The sequence below is a fragment of the Schistocerca piceifrons genome, chromosome 3, assembly GCF_021461385.2.
Source record: "Schistocerca piceifrons isolate TAMUIC-IGC-003096 chromosome 3, iqSchPice1.1, whole genome shotgun sequence".
NCBI lineage: Eukaryota > Metazoa > Arthropoda > Insecta > Orthoptera > Acrididae > Schistocerca > Schistocerca piceifrons.
The window spans coordinates 716,928,405-716,951,190 of record NC_060140.1 but is presented as its reverse complement, the minus strand read 5'-3'; the positions used below and the strand labels follow the sequence as shown (position 1 = coordinate 716,951,190).

Sequence of the window (22,786 nt, the reverse complement as noted above, 5' to 3'; positions counted from 1 at the left end):
AAGCATCTACCTTTAATCTGTCAGGAATTGTCATTACTACTTACAAATGGATGTGGAGTTAAATTTTTATTCTGGTATCTGAGAAGACTGTTTGCCAAAACGTTTCAAAGACATTTTACCAATTCTGATAGGGAAGCCTTGTTGCCTGATAATTTATTTAGTTGCCAGTCATTAGCTCTCCATATTCTCTTTTAAGGGCATTTGCTATTGGAATGTTAAAGGAACTATTTTGGTTCTGTGAGTTGAGTTTTCTTCTAACTTTCAATACACACTACTACTTATTACCACTCAGGTCAGCAGTTGTGATCATTGTGTTAATTGTTATTTGTGTTTCAGATTATTACAGATTACAATTTAGTTTATAATGTTTACATGATGCGTTTGTGAAAGTAGTGATTCAAACAGTTAAATCTTGAATATTGTAATTTTTGTATTAACAAGTTATTTAGGAATAAGGGAGACAACTCACCGAAAGGCCTCATCTGCAGGTACACAAACAAGAGATATAGAGCTTTGCTTTGCTAGCTTTCAGAATGAAATTCCTTTCTCAAGCTTGTAGGAAAAACATGTACACAAACACACACACACACACACACACACACACACACACACACACACACTATTGGATGGATGGGTGTGGGGGGGGGGGGGGGGCAGCTACTTACCACAGGTTTAGGCTAGGGTGGTTACAGGAGCAAAGGATGTGCTATAAGGATAGCTCCCACCTGTGCAGTTCAGAAAAGCTGGAGGTGGTGGGGAGGATCCAAATGCCACGTGTTGTGAATCTTGCATGTTGTGCTCTGCTGCATGTTGTGGCATTGAGTGGTTCACCTTGGCAGTGGCCATTCATTCTGTTTGGCAGCTGGTATGTTGTGATACCAATGCAAAACACTGTGCAATGATTGTAGCTGAGCTGGTGTATAACATGACTGCTTTCACAGATGGCCCAGCCTCTGATGGCTAGGATAAGCCTGCAACAGGACTAGAGTAGGAGGTGCTGGGTCTTCCACAAGAGGAGACCCAGATGCAAGATCCCACCCAGCACCTCTTACTTGACAAGGGAGACTCAGATGCAAGACCTGCCCTATGATCCCCCCAGCACCTCCTACTCCAGTCCTGTCACAGGTTTATCCTACCCCTCAGAGGCCAGGCCACATATGAAAGCAGTCATGTTATATACCAGTTGTGCTGCACCCACTGCACAGTATTTTACATTGGTATGACAATCAACCAGCTGTCAATCAGAATGAACGACCACCACCAAACTGTTGCCAAAAACAAGGTGAACAACCCAGTGCCACAACATGCAGCAGAGCATAACATGCGAGATTGCAGTTGCTGCTTCACAACCCATGGCATTTGGATCCTCCCCACCACTCCAAATTTTCTGAGATTCGCAAATGGGAGCTATCCTTACAGCACACCCTTCGTTCCTGTAACCTCCCTGGCCTAAACCTAACTCGCTGTCCCCCCTCCCTCTTACCCAGTATGTTGTGTTGTGTGTGTGTGTGTGTGTGTGTGTGTGTGTGTGTGTGTGTGTGTCTGTCTATACACACATCATCCCCTGTCCCAGTACCCCCGCCCAGTATGTGTCAGCTAGTTGTTTGGTGCCATCTCAAAACCTAGTCTGTGAAATCGTGTGCCGAGCTGCCTACTATCTGCCCCCTCTACCTGCACCTCCAGCTAGCCCACAGATGAGTCCCCACTCTCCCACAAGCTGCTAGACACTTTACCCCAACCCCCTCCCTGCCTCTTGCCTCTCTCCATCCCTCACCCCACTCCACCCTGCACCGCCACCTCACCCTGGTACACTCACTGTGGGCCAGGAAAGAGCTGGCACTCAACTGAGCACAATGCACAGAGACATGCATGTGCATGTGAGTGAGTGAGTGAGTGAGTGAGTGTGAGTTTGTGAGCATGTTTCTCCTACAATCTTGAGAAAGAAATTTCTTTCCAAAAGCTAGCAAATCAAAGTTCTACACCTTTTGCTTGTGTACCTGTTGACAATGCAGCACTTCTGCCTTTTGGTGAGTCATCTTTTTTATTGCTAAATAACTCATTATCCGCATCCAGAACTTTCCATAATTTTTGTCTTTTCAGATAAAATACCATACAGATATCACATGTCATTTGTGTGTCTATACATTATTAATGTATTTGCATGAATGAAGAGAAACCACAACCAAATGAAGAAAGAGAAAATTTTTCTATTTTGTTAACAAGTGTTTTACTCTTTGAGGGTGATTCATGAATGTTAGTTTCAGATTAAAGCCATTAATTACAGTGAGGTATTTCCAGTCATTGTATGTTTATTTTGCATCACTCCTTACTCATTTTATTACCTTGCTTATCACATATTTATTGTCCCATTGAAAATATTGATATTTGTACTTTTATTTTTATCATTCTCTGCATATAAAGCAGAATTTAAATTAGAAGTGGTGAAAGGTTAGTCAGTAAATCAGAGAAAACAAAATACTAGGAAAGGAACATAAAAGAGTAAAACATGGAGACAGATGACAGTTCAAAAAAGAAGAAACTGTCTGTCCACAGAAAGATTAAAATATGAAACAATAATATATTATAAATAGCAAGTTGCCAAAAGAAACAAAGAAAACGATGGAAAAACATGATAGCATAATAGTGTAATAAAATGAGAAAGATACTACTGATGACAAATCAAGAAGACTGGCAATAGGAAGAAGGATGCAAAGACCATGTGTGTACAGCAGAAATAGATTGACAGACAGGACTGAACAGAAGTGAGGAGACAAGGAAGAAAATGTAAACCAGGACAGGTATTGTAATATATGTTGACTCCAGATGGACATCAGTAATAAATTGCATACTTTATAGTAAGTCTCTCAGAGTTGAAATTTGGACATAGTGAAACTGGAACATTATCTCTTCTGTTGTGCTACCATGCAGAATTTATTTTGTTATAGAGTATTGTGCTGTCGGTTGTGTTAAAATTTCACCCATTTTCTGGATGAAAACTGTATTTAAAGTATCAGTATGTGTATGGAAAAAAATATTTTAACTTATTAAAAGACATAAAAATAGAGAAATACTATTATTTGCATTATCACTATAGCATTGAAAAAACTGTTTAAGTCATTAGCAGTCTAACATGGATAATTGTTATTCATGCTACCTTGTGAAAACATAATGGTAAGAAATTGAAAAATTGTTCCGTTTGTCATGGAATGAAGCTTTAATAATTACACATTAATTTTTAAACAAGAACTTAAAATTTGATTTTATAATTTTTTTTTGTTTAGTAAAATATTTACCATGCACATTTCTGCTCTGGTCAAAGACATTACACTTATCAATAAACAAAAAATTAATTTAAGATAAGTAAATTCTTTAAGCTTGTGGCACTTATGTAACTCTGTATTCATTGCATTACTCAGAATAACTACATTATGTGCCAGTAAATGTTGTAGGAAAATTCTTGTAGAATGTAAGTACTTTTTGATTAAAGAATAACACACACTAAAAAACAGAAGCTTTGAGTTTTTGATAGGCACACACAGAAGAAAGAAAACTTGCTAGTTTTTGGAGTTATCCTTTGATGAGCTATTGATAGGTGCACTGGTTGTGGTGGGGATTTTATTGATTAGGGTGGACAGAGGAAGAGGAAGGCAGGGATGGAAAATGGGGGTGAGTGGTTAGCAGCTCAGAGGCAGTCAGTCTGCCAGCTAGGAACGCAGGAGGGAGGTGTGGGAGATACATGGGCTAGGTGTGTAATGCACAATTTTAGTGGTTGGTGTGGAGTGGCCCATGCTGAAGGTGATGTGGGGACATAAAGTGAAGGAGGTTTGACAGTACAGAGGAAGGGGAAACTGTTGAGTGTAGGATGTGGGGACAGTAGATTACCTGAAATTGAGGCCTGGATAGTTACAGGACTGGACAATATGTTGTAAGGATAAATAAATCTGCATAGTCCAGAGAAGCTGATGGTGAAGGGGATGAACCAGATGGCCTAGGTTCTGAAGCAGCTATTGAAAGTGGGTGTCTTGTACTCAGCTGCATGTTGTGCCACTGGATGGTGAACTTTGTTATTGGCAACAGTTTGGCAGTGGCTGTTTATTCTGGTAGACAGCAGGTTGATGTACCAACATAAAAAGCTGTGCAGCATTTGCAGCAGGGTTGGTATGTGACATGGCTGCTTTCACAGATGGCACAACTTGTGATGGGATAGGATGGCTGCTTCCACAAATGACGCAACCTGTGATGGGATAGAATTAGCCTGTGGCAGGACTGGAGTTGGAAGTGCTGGCCGAGTGTATTGGGCAAGCCTGTGGTCTACCACAGGGATATGATTCCTGTGGTAAGGGGCAGGGAGTGGGTGTGGCATCGGGATGGAGTAGGATGTTATGTAGGTTGGGTGGGCAACAGAACACCATTTTAGGAGGGGTGGGAGAAATCTTGGGTAGGATGACCCTCATTTCATGGTGGGATGGGAGATAATCAAAGCCTTGGCGGAGGATGTGGTTCAGCTGCTCCAGGTGAGGGTGATACTGGGTGACGAATAGGGCACTCCTTTGTAGCTGGTTCTTGGGATTTGGGGGGGGATTGAGGATATGTGAAGATATGGCATGAGAAATCTGTTTGTGGACTAGGTTTGGCAGGTATTGCCTATCTGTGAAGGCCTTTGTAAGGCCTTCAGCATCATCACTGCAGATATCCTGTCTGTAAGTGGAAAGGCTGTATGGGAGGGACCTTTTGGTGCAGGAAGGATCGTAGCTGACACTGTAAGGTACTTTTGGTGATTAGTTGGTGCAATGCGGACAGAGGTGTGGATGGAGCAATCAGAGAGGTGGAAGTCAGTGCCCAGGAAGGTGGTGCTGGGTAGAGGAGGACCAGGTGAACTGGATGAGAGAAGTGTTGAAGCTGTGAAGGAATGTGGATAGGGTGTCTTGGCCCTGATTACAGATCATGACAGTATCATCAATGAACCTGAAACAGACTACAGGTTGTGGAGCTTTTGAACCCCTGGTCACCCTCTCAGGACACCCAGACCCTGTGTAGCTGCCCTCTTCAATTTACCACATCCTCCTAATCTCCCTCCCAACACTTCACAAAACCCAGAACCTAATCAAACCAAAAAACTGTTACTAACCTTCCTAGAAAAAACTTTAGTCCCACAGAAGTTTCAGTCCTATCCCAAACCTTCACCTTTAGCCCAATGCACAAGTTTAACCACATTGGATATGTCAAAGTTCGACAGTCCTTCTCCTGAACCCTACAATGGAAGTACTTCTTTGCCACCAATCCCTCCAACAAAAGCCAACCTAACCCCAACATTGAACTTTCCCTCTCCCAGTTCATGCTACCATCCAACTGTGACCTTCCTCCCCTTCCACCTACCCAACCTCTGACCAGGTTCCAGGAATTACTTAACTTGAACTTGGTCTTATTACACTTCCCTAGGTTCCTACCTAAGAACACTAACATTTTAGCAGAAGAAAGGACAGCCATAAACAACCTGAAAGCAGATCCTGATCTAATCATCCTTCCAGCAGACAAAGGCTCCAACACTGGTGTACAGCTAAAGGTGAGGGCTTTGGATAGAACAGAAACTTCTGTGGGACTGAGGTTTTTGGTGGGAAAGGTAACAACATTGTTTTGAGTTTGCTTGAGTTCTGGGTTTTGTGGAGTGTTTGGAAGGAGTTTTGGAGGACGTAGTATATTGAAAAGATTAGCTAAGCAATGTTTGGGTGCTGTGATGGGTTGATGATGGGGTTCTAAAACTTGCAACCCCTAGTTCATTGATGATATCTTCATGATCTTGGGACAGGGCCAAGATAACCTATCCACATTCCTTCACAATCTCAAAATCATCTCTCCTGTCTGCATCACCTTGTCCTCCTACACCCAATGTTCCACCTCCCTGGATGTTGACCTCCACCTCTCTGATCGCTCCATCCACACCTCTGTCTACCAGAAACACACAGTACCTGCATTTTGACAGTTGCCTTTCCACACTGCAGTCCTTTCCACACCAAAAACCCTCCCAAACAGCCATGCCACTCATGAAAGATATATCTGCAGCAATGAGAAAGCACTTGCCCAGTGTATTGAAGGCCTTGAAAAGGTCTTCATAGGCAGTTAATTACCCTGAAAATAGGCCACAAACAGATGTAGGGAACATGCAGCAGTCCTCAGCAGTTAGGAGGCTTATGTCAGTTGAAAAGTTTAACAGAAAGAAAAAGGTTCTGGTGCTAGGTAGTTCACATGGTAGAGGTGTGGGTCAGCAGTTGCAGGAAGTGTTGGGGAGCGAGTACCAGGACACCAGCATTGTGAAGCCTAGTGCAGGGTTGGCTCAGGTGACTGACAGAATAGGGGAGTTATGTAGGAATTTTATGAAGGAGGATCAGATAGTGATAGTGGGTGGAGCAGGTAACAGTCTTGATAGGGATGGAGAATATGACGTAGGTGGTGACCTGGTAAAGATAACTACTCAAACTGGTGGCACTAATGTTCATTTCATGCAACTGTTTCAGTGTCATGATTGACCTCATCTTAATGAGGCTTTTAGGTGTGTTAAAATGGGGCTGGGGAGGGTGCTGATGGCATAGGGCATGGGTCACATTTCAGTGGTGCCAGATGGGTCTATCACTAGATCAGGTTTCACTAGGCATGAGCTGCACCTCAGTAGGTATGGGAAGGTGAGGCTGGCAAAGCTTTTATGTGACAGTGTAGTGGGTGGTGGTGGGATCACCCATAGAAAAATTCCTGTAGTAATTTGTGTTAGAGCTGCACCTTTTTTAGATTGAAGTCAGCTGATAGGTATACGTGCTTCAAGGAAGTCCCTCTAACTAAGGGCTCACTTTCAGTGGATGTCATGTTTCCAAGTAGAGAAGGAACTAGCATATTTCTTCAAAATATAAGCGATATTAGAAATAAAGTATGTGAACTTCTTATAGATGTTGAATCTGAAATTATTGGTATGTCGGAGTATCACTTAAATAATTTGACAATTCAGAGGCTTCCTTTAGCATAATACAGATTAGCTTGCTGTTTTTCAAGGAGTTCCTTGCGGGGTGGAGGAGCAGCTATGTACATAAAAAATCAGTATTCCATTTGAGTCCATAGATGTATAAGGGCACTGCACTGAACAGATATTTGAATGCTGTGCAGGGGCAGTTGAATGTAGTGAAACTAAACTTCTAATTGTTGTTGTTTATAGGTCCCCTAACTCTGACTTCAGAGCATTTCTGCTCAAGCTAGAGAGGATTCTTAATCCACTTTGTAGGAAGTACCAGAAATTAGTTACATGTGGTGACTTCAATATAAATTTTGTATATGATGATGCAAGAAAAAAGATGTTGGTAGATCTCCTAAATTAATATGATCTGATGCAGACTGTGTTCCTTCCAACTAGAGTGCAGGGGAACAGTAGCACAGCCATAGACAATATTTTTATTCATTCTTCATTACTAGATGGGCATTCTGTTAGTAAAAGGATGAATGGCCTTTCAGATCATGATGCACAAATTTTAACACTGAAAGGCTTTTGTAGTCAAACAAATTTCACATATAATTACTAACTATCTAGGAAAGTTAATCCAACAGCAATAGAGAGTTTTTTAAACCTTGTCAAGAAACAAGAGTGGCAGGATGTTTATTGTGCCAATAACATAGATGATAAATATAATGCTTTCCTTAACACATTTCTCATGCTCTTTCAGAGTGTCTTTCCATAAGAACATTCTAAATGGGGTACTAGCAGTAGTAGGCAGCCTGGGTGGCTCACAAGTGGGATAAGAATATCATGTAGAACAAAGGAGAAATTATATCAAAATGTTAGAAGTAGTCACAATCAAGCTACAGTAGCCCATTACAAACAGTAGTGTCAGGTACTTAAAAATGTTATTAGGAAGGCAAAGAACATGTGATATGCAAATATAATAGCTAATTCACACAATAAAATTAAAACCATATGGTCAGTTGAGAAGGAAGTGTCTGGTCAGCAGCAGAAGGTCGACGATATAAAGTCAGTCGTAGTAAAAATATTTCTGTTACTGATAAATCGGATATATGTACAGTATTTAACAATCGTTTTCTGAACATTGCTGGTGAATTAAATAAAAATTTAGTTTTTGCAGGGAATCATATAACTCTGTGATATAGACAAGGGGGAGATTGGGTTGATAATTAAATCACTGATGACTAACGATTCTCATGGTTATGATGGAGTAAAGTACCTAGCAGAATATTAAAATACTGTGCTGAAAATGTTAGCCCTGTATTTAGCCATATTTGTAGCTTTTCTTTTAGGAATGGTCAATTTCCTGAGCGATTAAAGTACTCAGTAATGAAGTTGCTTTATAAAAAGGGAGAAAGGGATAATGTAGATAATTTTAGACCTTTTTCAATAACATTGGTGTTTGCTAAAGTTATTGAAAAGGCTGTGTATGTAAGGATAATTAATCGTTTTATATCACATGATTTGCTATCAAACCTATAGTTTGGCTTTAGCAGTCATTTAAGAACTGAAAATGCTATATTCTCTTTTCTCTGTGAGGTACTGGATGGGTAAAACAAAAGGTTTCGACCAATAGGCATATTTTTTTATTTAACTAAGGTGTTTGATTGTGTTGATCACAAAATATTGCTCCAGAAGTTGGACCATTACGGAATACAGGTAGTAGCTCACAATTGGTTCACCTCTTGCCTTAGCAACAGACAGCAAAAGGTCATTATTCATTATGTTGAGAATGGCTGCGATGTGGGTCTGAGTGGTGTACAGTTAAGTGGGGGGTTCCCCAGGGATCAGTGTTGGAGCCACTCCTGTTCCTTATTTATGTAAGTGCAGGTAACTCTAAAATATTTCTTTTTGCTGATGACACTAGTTTGGTAGTAAGGGATGTTATGTGCAACATTGGCTCTGTTTCAAATCGTGCAGTTCATGACCTATGTGCATGGCTTATGGAAAATAAACTGACACTAAGTGACAGTAAGACTCAGCTTTTACAGTTTCTATCACACAATTCAACACAACCTGATGTTTTAATTTCATGAAAGGGCATATGGTTAGTGAAACTGAACAACTCAATTTTCTAGGTGTTCAGATAGATCATAAACTGTCGTGGAAAGCCCATGTTCAGGATCTTTTTCAAATACTTAATGCTGCAATTTTTACTATTTGAACAGTGTCTGAAGTGAGTGATCATTCGACATGAATATTAGTCTACTTTGTGTATTGTCATTCACTTATTTCATATGGTATTATATTTTGGGGTAACTCTTCCCATTCTAAAAGAATATTTTTGGCTCCAAAACAGGCAGTTTGGGCAATAAGTGGTGTAAGTTCATGAACCTCTTGTTGACCCCTGTTCATGAGTCTGGGTATTTTACATTGGCCTCTCAATATATATAATCCTTACTGTCATTTCTTATTAACAATATTTGCTTCTTCCCAAGAATAAGGAGCTTTCACTCACTTAATACTTGGCAGATATCAAACCTGCATTTGGATCAGACTTCCTTAACTCTTGTGCATAAAGGTGTGCAGTATACTACTGCATCCATTTTCAATAAGCTACCACTTGAATTCGAAAATCTTAGTAGTAATCCATGCACTTTCAAATCAAAACTGAAGAGTTTCCTTATGGGTCACTCCTTCAATTCTCTCAAGGAGTTCCTTTAAAAATTAAGCTGATTCTAGTTATATAGTTGATTGGGTTTACTTAAACTTATGGATTGACTTTTTTTGGGGTTCATAAATATTTCATTTTTATCTGTTAATCCTTTTATTTTGTGATTTCACGTAGTGACATGTTCCATGACCTTGGAGATTTGCTCCTCAATTTGGTCCTACGGAACTTGAAATGTAAATAAATAAATTTCCCATGCCATATCTTCACACACACCCAGTATTCCCACCAACCTCAAGAATAAACTACAAAGGACTGCCCTCCTCACCACTCAGTATCACTCTCAACTGGAACAACTTGACCATGTCCTTTGTCAGGGCTTTGATTATCTCTCATCCTGCTCTGAAATGAGGAACATCCTACCAAGATCCTTCCCACCTTTCCAAAAGTGTTGCTTCATTGCCTGCCCAACTCCCGACTCCTTTACCACAAGAATCATATCCCTGTGGCAGACCAAGATGCAGGACCTGCACAATCCACCCACCCAGCACCTCCTACTTCAGACCAGTGACAGACTTATTCAACTGTATCAGAGGCTGGCCCAACTATTAAAGCAGCCATGTCATACACCAGCACTGCTGCAAACACTCCATGGGTTCTTTTGTTTGTGTGACTACCAACCGGCTGTCCACCAGGATCATTGGCCACCACCAAACTGTTACCAAGAACAAGGTTGACCATCCAGTGGCACAACATGCATCAGAGTAGGGCATGCTCATTTTCAGTTGCTGCTTCACAATCTGTGCCATCTGGATCCTCCCCTCCACCACCAGCTTCTCTTGATTGTACAGATTGGAGTTATCCTTATAACACGTCCTCCACTTCCATAATCATGCTAGCATCAATCTCAGGTAACCCACTGTCCCTTCACCCTCATCCCAAATGTTTCCCAATCCTCCATCCTGCCTCCCTCCCCCTTCCACCCAAAATTCACATTTACATGTCACCTTCAGTGTGTGCCATTCTCCACCAACCCATACAATCATGCATTCATGCATAACATACCTGCCACCCCTTCCTCCCATATTCCTAGCCTGCTAACCAACTAACTAACTGCCTCCATCTGAACTGCCAGCCACCCATCCCCAGATCCTGTCCCTACCTCCCACTTCCCTCTCCCTCTCCCTGTATCCACCTCACCTAACTCTGCCCCTACCACAACCAGTCCACTAGCTGAGAAACAAATCATTGGTACTGTTAGTCCAGACAGAACCATAAAGGGGCAGAAGAGGTGCATGCATGCATTTGTGTGTGTGTGTTTTCTGTATATATTTTACTCTAGCTTATCAAGTGATAACTCCAAAAGCTAGGAAGTTTCTTTCTGTTATGTGTGCCTGTCAAATGTCAATGCTTCTAATTTTCTGCTATGTGGTAGTAAAATTGGTACTGAGAAGCACAGAAAACAGTTTTGTTTGAAGGGATCTACTGACTTAAATACAATACTGTTTGTCCACATTATGAAAATTTGTTAAATGCCATCAAATGCTTCTTCTTTTTACATGAAGACACAAAAAATTTGCACCATGCACTTTATGAAACAGTAAATTGCCAGCTGTGATTTTGGAAACAGCAGAAGTTCAGTTTGCATACTGTCCTGATTTATACTGTTCCACTAACCTTTATCTGTCAGTCAGTACCTGCAATACAGCAGTCTTCCCAAATGATATTCATAGCATCCTATGCAGTCCAATAAGTGTTTAAGAATGCATGTCTAGGATCATGCATGTGAAGTCTAAAAATGTTTATATAATGTAGATTGTAATGTGGCTGCATGTATCAGAATCATTTATTACTTTTATTTCCTTGCAGAAGTGAAGAAAACAGAATATTTAAAGCCTCATTGATGTTCATGCACTGGAGTTTTGTGGATGTATTTGTCACTGCATTCAAATGATAATTTGAAAATCAGTTGTTTTACTGTATGTAACAGTTTTGATGTGTATAAACTTACCCCACTTGATGACTCTACATGCAAAATGTGCTATCCTATCAACAAAAAACATCATATGAACATTTTCAAGCCCAGGGGTAGTGTGTGTCTGAGAACGGAGTATTATAATGTCTCATAAGTTCCACTGCAACCCTTAATACACAACATGAATCCAGTTTTTTACCATTGTAGTATACACCTTAGTATGAAGTGTGATTTACACAGGTCAATCAAAGGCGATGGCAGTCTGAAAGCATGAGGTAGTTTGTTGTACAAAGCATCTCCATTAGTATGTATGATACCACCTTTGATTTCTTGCTCTGGATACATATTTCAATATTCTGTAGGGTCTGCTATATTTTGAGATAATATTTTTCCCCAAAGTTATCAAAAAATGGTACAATACTGTTAAAATGTACAGAGATGGATAATTTTGAGTCTTTTATGAATCAAACAAACTTAGTGGGGTGATTGTCACAAAGATCAGACAAGAAGTCTTCTATTGGAGGAAAACCGAAGATAAAAATTTAGGCAAACATCTTTTAGTTATTATATAAACTCTTGTAATGTTATATTTATTAATAAATAAGAGTTCAACATTTTATTTGAGACAAATAAAGTAAAAACCAAATTTTTGTACTATTCTGAACCATGCAGGGATCTAAACTATTAATTATCAAAGGATGTCACATTTGATAATTAATTGAAACCCTCAGCTGCCCACAGGTGTTACTGATATACTGCAATAGGGACAGCTGAAAATGTGTGCCCCGACCGGGATCCGGACCCAGGATCTCCTGCTTGCATGGCAGGTGCTCTATCCATCTGAGCCTCTGAGGAAACAGATGAATAGTGCGACTGCAGGGACTTATCCCCTGCACGCTTCCCATGAGACCTACACTCCCAACTGTCCACAATCTACATACGTAATGTACCTAATAGATATTTGCCCATCCACTCACTACTCGTGCACACTAAGGTGCCGACTTCCCATAAGAGTTCGGGCAACCTGTGCACATTCGCACAGACAAAGGTCAAAGGCTGGGTAGCCTTTAACTATGTATATGAAGATAGTAACTGTTATTGAAAGAACAGATACCACTGATGACCGTGCAGCTTCTCTAGAATAAATGATAATTAATTGAAACCCTCAGCTGCCAACAGGTGTTGTTGATATACCTCAATGGGGACAGCTGAAAATGTGTGCCCTGACTGGTACTAGAACCCAGGATCTCCTGCTTAAATTGGAGATGCTCTGTCCATCTGAGCCACTGAGGACACAGATGAATAGTGCGACTGCAGGGACTTATCCCCTTCACAGCTGAAAATTTGTGCCCCATCAAGGTATATCAACAACACCTGTCGGCAGCTGAGGGTTTCAATTAATTATAATTTATTCTAGAGAAGCTGCGCGGTCGCCAATGGTATCTGTTCTTTCAAGAACAGTTACTATATTCATATATATAGTTGAACGCTACCCAGTCATTGACCTTTGTCTCTGTGAATGCGCACAGGTTGCCCAAACTCTTACCGGAATCGACACCTTAGTGTGCACAAGTAATGAGTGGATGGGCAAATATGTATTTGGTACATTACGTATGTAGATTGTGGACAGTTGAGAATGTGGGTCTAATGGGAAGCGTGCAAGGGATAAGTCTCTGCAGTCGCACTATTCATCTGTGTCCTAGGTGGCTCAGATGGATAGAGCATCTGCCATGCAAGCAGGAGATCCCGGGTTCGAGTCCCAATTGGGGCACACATTTTCAGCTGTCCCCATCAAGTTATATCAACAACAGCTGTTGACAGCTGAGGGTTTCAATTAATTATCATTTATTCTAGAGAAGCTGCATGGTCATCAGTGGTATCTGTTCTTTTGAGAATAGTTACTATCTTCATATATGATTTTATATTTTCTGTTGACTGTAGAAATTATTTATTTCACTATTTCTGTTTCAGCCTTTGGCCCATTTTCAAGTGGTACTGCAAAAGATGCTTCAGCACATGTCAGACTGAAATTCTCTGACATGGCTACATGTAATCATCAGAAATAGGTGTTTTCACTGTAGAAATATAGTAACATCAGACAAATGTCAAGCTCTGTATCTCATACAAATTATTTACATCATTTCATGATGTGCAGAGCTTCACATGTGTCTGATATTACTGTATTACTTCAGTGGAAAGGCCTATTTTTGATGATGACATGTATAAATGTCAGAGGATTTTAAAGTCTGACATGTGATGAAGCAAAATCTTTTACAGTACATCTTGTAAATGGCCCAAAGGCCAAAACTGCAAATACAGAAATAAATAACAAGTTTGTTTGTATGGCCACCCTCACAACAAGCACAGTCAGATTTTTTTTTTTTAAATAAAAAACATCGTTTTTGGCTGCACTGTCTTTTATTCCTCCCAGACATGTTCTGCCTTTTTCATTTTAAGTCATCATCAGTGGTATCCAGAATGGCACAATATGTAGACAACACATATGAAAACAAAACTGTATCATTCTAGATCTCATTGAAGATGCCTTAAAGCAAAAAAGGTGAAATGCAACTGTGTGGAATATACTAGAGTGCAGCAAAAAAAGGTGTTTTTTTATTTATAAAACAAAAAGAGAAGTAAATAATTACTACAGTCAACAGTGAATATGACATCTTTAAAAAAATTCTACATGTGTATGAACCCCGACCATGAGAGGTCAATGTTAATTATCAACATTAAAACCCACTACAGTTGTAAAAATTATTTATTTCTAAAAAGTAATGCACAATCCAGTTTCAGGGCCTGTGACCCATCTTCAAATGCATATTAAAATGAGAGTCCATAAAGGATGCATAACTGAGGTTATTTTAACTTCACTATGTATCCTCTATGGACACTCATTTTAGTATATACATTAAGATGGGGCACAGGTCCTAAAACCAGGTTTTGCTTTCCTTTTTAGAGATAAATGATTTTTACAACTATAGTGGATTTCATCATTGATGATGAATATCATCAGTTCTGGACATCTCATCAAGAGAAATGTGTCCTGAACTATTAGCGTAAAAAAGTACGGCAAAAGATGATGAATGAGGATGTTTCTTTGTGTGGGCAGCAAGTGGTGGAATGGACACAAGAGGGCATACTTTGTGAGCCAGAAGAAAGCAGAAAGTTTGCAGACGCTGCAGCTTGCCACTGTGTGGGCAAGATATTGGATGACAGGTACAACAAACAAGGATTCTTTGGCAATGTCCAGCGAATGAGGACAGAGCACCATGCTCTACTTGAAGCTGCCTTCACAGGTGACACCACTAGTGCTGTTTTGGTGACTACATCCTTAATTATGAGCTAATTCAGCTCATAATGCCTAGGTTACATAGATTAAATGAATACTAGTCTTCAAAGTAAAGATGACAAGGTTTGCTGCAACTCATAAAGAAATGGCCTCCCATCATATTGTGAAACAGTCCCTATGGCTTTAAACAATTGCTGGCATTTTATTAACTGATATTAACACTGTATTGCTGGTTCAAACTTGCATTTATATTAACTACCGTGTTTGCTGGGAATACATCATTCATTAAAGTTATTTGAATCAGTGATTCACACTGAGGTGACAGAAGTCATGGGACAGTATTATGCACATATAGAAATGGCAGTAGTATCATATACCATGATATAAAAGGGCACTGCATTGGTGAAGCTGTCATTTGTACTCAGGGGATTCATGTGAAAAGGTTTCCGATGTCATTAAGGCTGCACAACAGGAATTAACAGACTTTGAATATGGAATGGAAGTTGGAGCTAGATGCACAATGCATTACATTTTGAAAATCATTAGGGAATTGAATAGTCTGAGATCCTTTGTGTCAAGAATTTGCCAAGAATACCAAATCTGAGGCATTACCCCTCGTCATGGACAATTCAGTGGCCAATGGCCTTTACCTAACGACTAAGAGCAGTGGCATTTGCATAGAATTGGCAGTGCTGACAAGAGTAATATTTTACTTCAAAACAATTATTCTGTTGTATCATACTGTTCCTTGCCTCTCATGATTTTGTCAGTTAACTTGATAACTGCCGAGTCTCATTTCTGTGCTTTAAATGGTAAAGTAGCTCACTTGGTAGCTGCACTGCAGGCACATTTATAATGTACATGCATAAAAATGCTACAAAGTTGTGTAATGTGTAAGGAATTCAGCTTGTTGTGATATATGTATTACAGGAAAAAAGGAAATTAGCCATTTTGAAATAAGTTGTCATGACAAAAAATAAAGAAGTGCCTTATATGAATGATAATATACAGTAAATAGAAAATTCATCACATAAATGTGTAACTTTGCAGATTGTTAATGCTGCGATAAAGGAACGTCTCAGGGTTAAAATTGTAACACGCCTTATGAAGGAAGGTTCCAGTGCCGATGAGCCAACTAACATCACACTCTCAGATTACTCAAGGTATTACTCATCATGTCACGTAAATAAATTAGTAAATGCTGAAAATAACTGTTATAACAGTATACAGTCACACAATTTTAAATTAACTGTTTTGCATATTATATAGTGCCCACAGTATTGAGTAGAAGTGAAGTATCATTGGGCAGTATTAGCAGAAGTGTATGCTAAAACATATGTAAAGAAAGAAAAAGGCTGCAACATCTTGAGAGTGACCACAGTTAAGCCAACACAATTTGGAAAGTGAAATAAATTAATTCATTCATTGTGTTTCGAGTTCCTGCCATGAAGGGCATAAAAATTGAGATATACATTAGAAAAGTGGGATAGTAGCTAGAAATTGCATTAATAATTAAGTATTGTTAAAATACTGTATGTTGTTTTTGCTTACTTAAGTTAATTATAGCAAAGTAAAATGATCAAGAAACTTCCTGTGTTAGAAAATGCTGAGCCTTCCTCACATACATTAAATAGTTGTTTTTTAAATCTCATATTGAAGGTTAATGTCTATGTGACCACATGTATAATTCTCACAGAATAATAGCTGTAGAGGTATGTTTAGAATGAACATTGCTATTTAGCCTGAAGCTAAAAGGCATTTTAAATTCCTCAGTCTAGATAATCTGATGATTTGTGGATGAAATGGCTGATTAGGTACATTTTGAATTTCTTGCTTCATATCAGAGAGAGGCCATCAGAAGATGTTTAGCTATCAAACTTACAAATTATTCTTACTAGTCCTGTTTGTTGAATGGTTATGTGGTGATTCCAGTCCGAAAAATGACGTGGCAGAGGATGGAAATCAGCATCAAGCAATTTGTTATCAAAAACTTCTATAAAACATAGGAGCACAATACAACTGAACGGCTCCTAATGGTGTGCAGACTCTATGGTCCTTTATCCACCCTCCATTATCTACAGTTCCTCTGCTCCTTTCATTCAATATGGTGTTCCATGGAAACATAAATACATACAATCAGACACTACTTCATAACTTATTTCAAACTTGATCTTAAAAATACGAGAATATCACTACATTAATATTTTCATATATCTCTTGCATATACTTAATAATAATTCACACTGCAAAATCAAAACTTACATTAAGAAAATTACATGTTCCTTTTAAGGAAAGTGGAAGCCCCTAAACCAAATGCTCCCACAAAACAGAAATAACACTCACAAATTGCTACTGTAAATCTACAATTGATTCCTGTCACCTTCAAACTTAAATACTATTGTAACCACAAAATCCTCAAATTCTGTCACCCCTAGTTAAAGGCCATTACATAATTATTTATTATAAAATTTTAGCTGCTGTTTGTTCACTCAGGTTCCGACTCTGCTTAAGTTGTTCCATCACTTAACTCTGGCTGCATCAATTAGTTCACAGTTCAAGTCACATCTTATTTCATATTCATATTTTCACCATAAGCTCACCACCAGATTTACCTTTCCTATTGTCACAGATTACTTAATTGCATTCTCAAAATTATATCTGTTACACTATCAGTCTATTCCGTATGACCAATTAAACGTGTCCTACTATACCTCATTACACACAGTCCCTAAACATAAACTTTATTACTCTTTCACCAAATTCCTCAATAACCTCAAACTTCATAAACAGCATAACAATTCTCGAAGATTCCTTACTCATACTTCATCCTCAAACCTCATCAAAATCAACATCATCGTAACATCAGACTTCACATTGATTCAACTTCATAATAAATCCCATAGCTCCTTCAACTCATCTTTACATCACTCCATTTCACCATAATACTCAATTATCTTCCTAATCACTGTACAATAATATACTGCAACATTACATCTATTTGGTAATCAATCCAACAAATATAACTTTCCAAAACCACTTTATTTTATATTCCTCTTAAATCAGGACAAGAATCACCTTCAACTTCTTACAGTCAATACTTTTTATGTTGTTACATACTATGACTGTCAATATTCTTCCATTTACTCACTAAAGTTTTCATATCATTGCAATACAATAGAAACCTTTAGCTAACACTCCTGCTTCTCTAATTTCTTTGATATATTGAATGGTAAATTACAACAATTCAATGTGATAATAACACCCTCCAAAAGTACATTCTTAACCTAAAATAGCCACAAATTCAGCCTAGCTCATTAAATTATATGAATAAAACAATTATATACTAATTTTCACTAGTTATGGTTCTTCAGCATAACATTAATCACTGTCAGTTTTGTCACAGTCCCAACACCCCTTGTTGCAGTCATATATAAACTTTAATACATTTCAGTATAGCAGAAGAGTTGTAGCCTCCAACAATCACAAAAACATAGCACAATAACACAGATTTTTCATTACTTATTACACTATACTAAGATAGAAGAAAACATGAATTTTAGAAATAGAAGTCAAGACAGTGCATCAGAAAAGAAACATGACAAACACTCAGCTAATGGAAGGCACCAATTCGTCACATGGTTATGCATCAAAGAGTGATGTACCCCCTACCAATTCATTTTCCTCTAACTGAGTCTGCTCAGTCACCCTGTCGCCAAAGTTCGGGTTTCCTATTTTCCTGAAATATTCTCTTTAGACTGGCACTGACCTAATGTGCCATATGGGAGTAACATATGGTTTTAAATCTATTATAATCTTTAACCCCAACAATCTATCGGACCTTGGGTACACAAGGTCATTGGCATTGTCATGCGCTATTCTCGATACTTTAAATGGACCATGATAAACGTGCAAGAATTTCCTTATTTCTTTATTTACTTTAGTACATTTCTCTTTCACTTTTACTAAAACCAAGTCATTAATTTTAAAACTGGTCAATTTAATTCCCTTGTCATATCTTTTCTTTCTTTCCTCTGCCTTTTTCTTCATCATGTCTCTAGCCTCTTTAATCATTTCCTCCTAACCCATGACAGCTGTAATTGGAAAATCAACTTTTTCCCATATAATTTTATTTGGTTGTTCACCAAACATTAGTACACATGGAATATTCCCTGTTGATTCATTCCACAAATTGTTAATTATCTTTTCAAAATTTGGTAAATGATTCACCCATGCCGTATGCTTTTTGCTACAGTATGTTCTACACAGTCTGTTTATTTCCTTCATTACCCTCTCGCTCATATTTCCTTGTGGAAAGTACGTCAGTATCTTTTTATTATTAACCTTGTGCGTCCCCATAAATTGCATGAATCTCTCAGAGACAAACTGAGGACCATTGTCTGATAACAATGAGTTTGGATTCCCTACTTTATGAAAGTAATCACTTTCTAAATTAGTCCTTTTAATTGGATAGAATTTGGCATATTTTGAAAATGCATCTAGCACAACAAATACATGCTTACAACCACTTGTTGAAGTGGGTAGGGGACCTAGGAGGTCAACGCAGGCTATGTAACACTGAGTGCATAAGACCTTTTGCTGGTGCGGAGGCTGGTTTCACCTTCTGGGATTTATCACAACAGATCAACCTTTCTCGGACCCTTCTCTACATATTATTGAAATGTACTATTCCCTGTAACTTAGATAGTACTATTCCCTGTAACTTAGCTACTATTTTTCTCATCTCATAATGCCCCTATCTTTCATGCAGAATATCAGTTAAAGTGACAACATGCTGCTCTGGAAAACAGAGTTTCCACTCTTCTTTATCTAAAGTCTTCCTTCTGAATAATGCCCCCTTATGAATAGTGTAATATTCCTTCACCTACAGTTCATTGTCAGAATTGTACAATTGCTTTACTAATCTCAAATGTGGGTCTTTATTTTGTTCTCTCCTCATTTCTTGACAGACTTCTCTAACTACATTTTCATCTTTCAACCCTTGAATATAATACCTTTTGACTCGACCTTCTGAATTCCCATCATTGTGACTGTCTCTGTTAGCTATTGCCATTCTTGATAGGGCATCTGCCCCTGTATTGTCCTTTCCTTTTATATATTTTATTTCTAATTCAAACTGCTGAAGATACAAAGCCCACCTGGTTAACCTAGGATGTCTTAATCTACACTGCTGCAAAAAACTCAAAGCTTTGTGGTCGGTGTACACCACTGTTTTGTGGCCTAACAAGCAGCATTCAAATTTCTGAATCCCAAATATAATGGCCAAGGCCCCCAATTTAGAAATATAGTAGTTCTTCTCATGTGATTATAATGTCATACTTGGGAATGCTATTGTCCTGTACTCAATCCCTTTCTCTGTATTGACTAGTTGAAAAATTTCTACCCCCAAACCACTATAACTTGAATCAGTGCTCATGCAGAATGCCAAAGAAAAATCAGGGTGAAACAACACTCTACTATTCACTAGTTCCCTCTTTAGTTTCCTTAATGCTTCCTCACATTCTTGCATCCAGTTCCAAACAACATTTTTCTTCAACAAATTGCTTAAACATGGGTGATTATATGATTGGTCTGACACGTACGTCCTATAAAATCCAAATAATCCAAGCATTGATTTTAAATCCTTCTTATTCTCTGTTGCTGCAAAATCTTCTATAGCCCTTAACTTTGTTGGTTCTGTCTAATCCCATTTTTATCAATCACACGTCCTAAAAATACTATCTTTTTCTTCAGAAATTCAGACTTATTTAATCTCAACTTCATCCCCCCCTTTATATACTGCTTTCATCACTTCATCCAAGACTCTAAAATGCTCAAACCAATCTGCATTAGCAATCTATATATCATCCACATGCACTGTGATTTTATTACTTAATTCCTCTCCTAAGATCTTATCAAGAGCCCTGATAAAAATACAAACAGACAAATCAACCTAAGTGCCACAACACAATACTGGTAACTTTTACCTTCATGCAAAAATGCTGTATAAGGTCTAGACTCTTTATCCAATTTAATATTCCAACACCCACATGTTACATCAAATGGTGACAAATATCTAGTACCATGAAACTTTTGTAGAATTTCCTCTATGTTTGCAGGCCTATCACTTTCTCTTAGTACTATCTCATTTAATTTCCTCACATCTAAAACTGCTCGCGCATCCCCGTTCTTCTTTTTCACTAGGACTAAGCCATTGTTGTATCTACTGTTAGATCTTGTGATTATTCCCCACTGTAACATCCTCTGAATTTCTCTCCTCACTGCTTCCTTTTATGCAAACAGGATAGCACAGGGTTTGACAAAGAAAGATTCGTGTTCTTTAAAAGACAATTTGAATTCAAAGTCTTTTACTAACCCCAGCCTATCTGAAAACACCTCTTTATTTTCCATAACACCTGTCTCACCTCCCCCCATTGCTCTTCAGTTATAGCTTCAATACTGTTTACTTTCTCTTCTATCTCCCTTGGTATTTTCTCTCCTTCATCTAATCCATTTACATTATAATTGGCCAGATATCTCAGTGAACAATCAAATCATTATTCTCTTCATCAATAATTTTCTCTATGAAACTCATCTCAAATCTATTCCCACTACATACAAAATTAAATTTACCAGCAGCAAAATCTATATTCACATTCCATTTATGCAAGAATTCTGTCCCTAGAATCATATCTCAGCTGAGTCCTGGTACCATCAGAAATCTACACTCAAGTAATTGATTACAAATTTCAACAGACAGCAACACTTCCTGTAGTTGAAAGTAGGTTGAATCAGAATATTAGCTTAAAGAAAAAAGACAGGTTGGTATCAAATCAGAATAGGAAAAAAAGAATTCTGCAGCTGTCATGGGAGGGGTGTGGGCCAGCAGCTTCAGGAGAAATTAGGGGCAGGGTACCAGGTCTTAAGTTTTGTGAAACCAAGTGCTAGCCTTAGCCAAGGGACAGAAAACTTAGGTCAGCTATGCAGTTACTTTGAGAAGGAAGATCAGGTAATTATAGTTGGGGGAGCAGGAAACATCCTGGCTATGAATCCAAGATACAGTATTAGGAGTGACCTGGATAAAATAGGAGCAGAAACTGAGCACACTAATGTGAGGTTTGTGGAGGTCTTTCAGTGCCATGATCAGCCATGGGTAAACGCTGCTCTAAGGCATGTTAACACTGAGCAGAATGGGATGCTCCAGACACCAGCAAAATCTCAGTTCCAGTAAATGCTGTTCCAGTAAATGCTATTGGTAGGTGGGGATACACTACACATGGACTGCACCTGAATACGAGGGGGGGGGGGGGGGGGGGGGGGGGGAAATAAGTTAGCTTCTCTATTGGCAGAAACTGTAAGGGGGTCCACAGTCACACAAGGGGTGATCCCTGTGGTTAATGGGTCCAGGCAGACAGGTTTTTTTTTTTTTTTTTTTTTAGGTTAAAGCCAAATTCCAGACGATGACAATCAAGATAAATAGAATTAAAGAAACTTCATGTACAGTAAATAGGGGTAAAGCTAAGGGCAGTATCAACTTACTTCATCAAAATATCAGGGGAATAAAAAATAAAGTAGATGAGCTATTAGTGTGTTTAGATGAACTCACAAATAAGAATGAGATTGATATACTCTGTCTGTCTGAACACCATGTAACTGTGGGCATGGATAGTGTCAGTATAAGTGGGTATAATTTAGCATCTTACACTTTTAGATCTAGGATGGATAAAGGAGGAGTTGTCATTTTCATAAAACATGGGTATAAATGCAAAACTGTAGAAGTAACCAAATTTTGTGTTTATCAGCACTTTGAGGTCTGTGCATGTGAACTTCAGCTAGATAATGTAGTACTGATATTAGCAACAGTGTACAGGTCCCCATTAGGAGACTGGGAGCTGTTCACAAAAATTTTTG

General features: G+C 38.6%; 1 protein-coding gene across 1 annotated transcript in view; it reads left to right on the top strand.

Moving 5' to 3' along the window:
- LOC124788990 (cytosolic carboxypeptidase Nna1) overlaps positions 1-22,786 on the top strand; it is a 580,471-nt gene that overhangs the window by 278,676 nt on the left and 279,009 nt on the right. Inside the window, exon 12 of the mRNA XM_047256278.1 lies at positions 15,950-16,041. Coding sequence (XP_047112234.1) covers positions 15,950-16,041 — 92 coding nt within the window. The remainder of the gene's footprint in view (positions 1-15,949; positions 16,042-22,786) is intronic.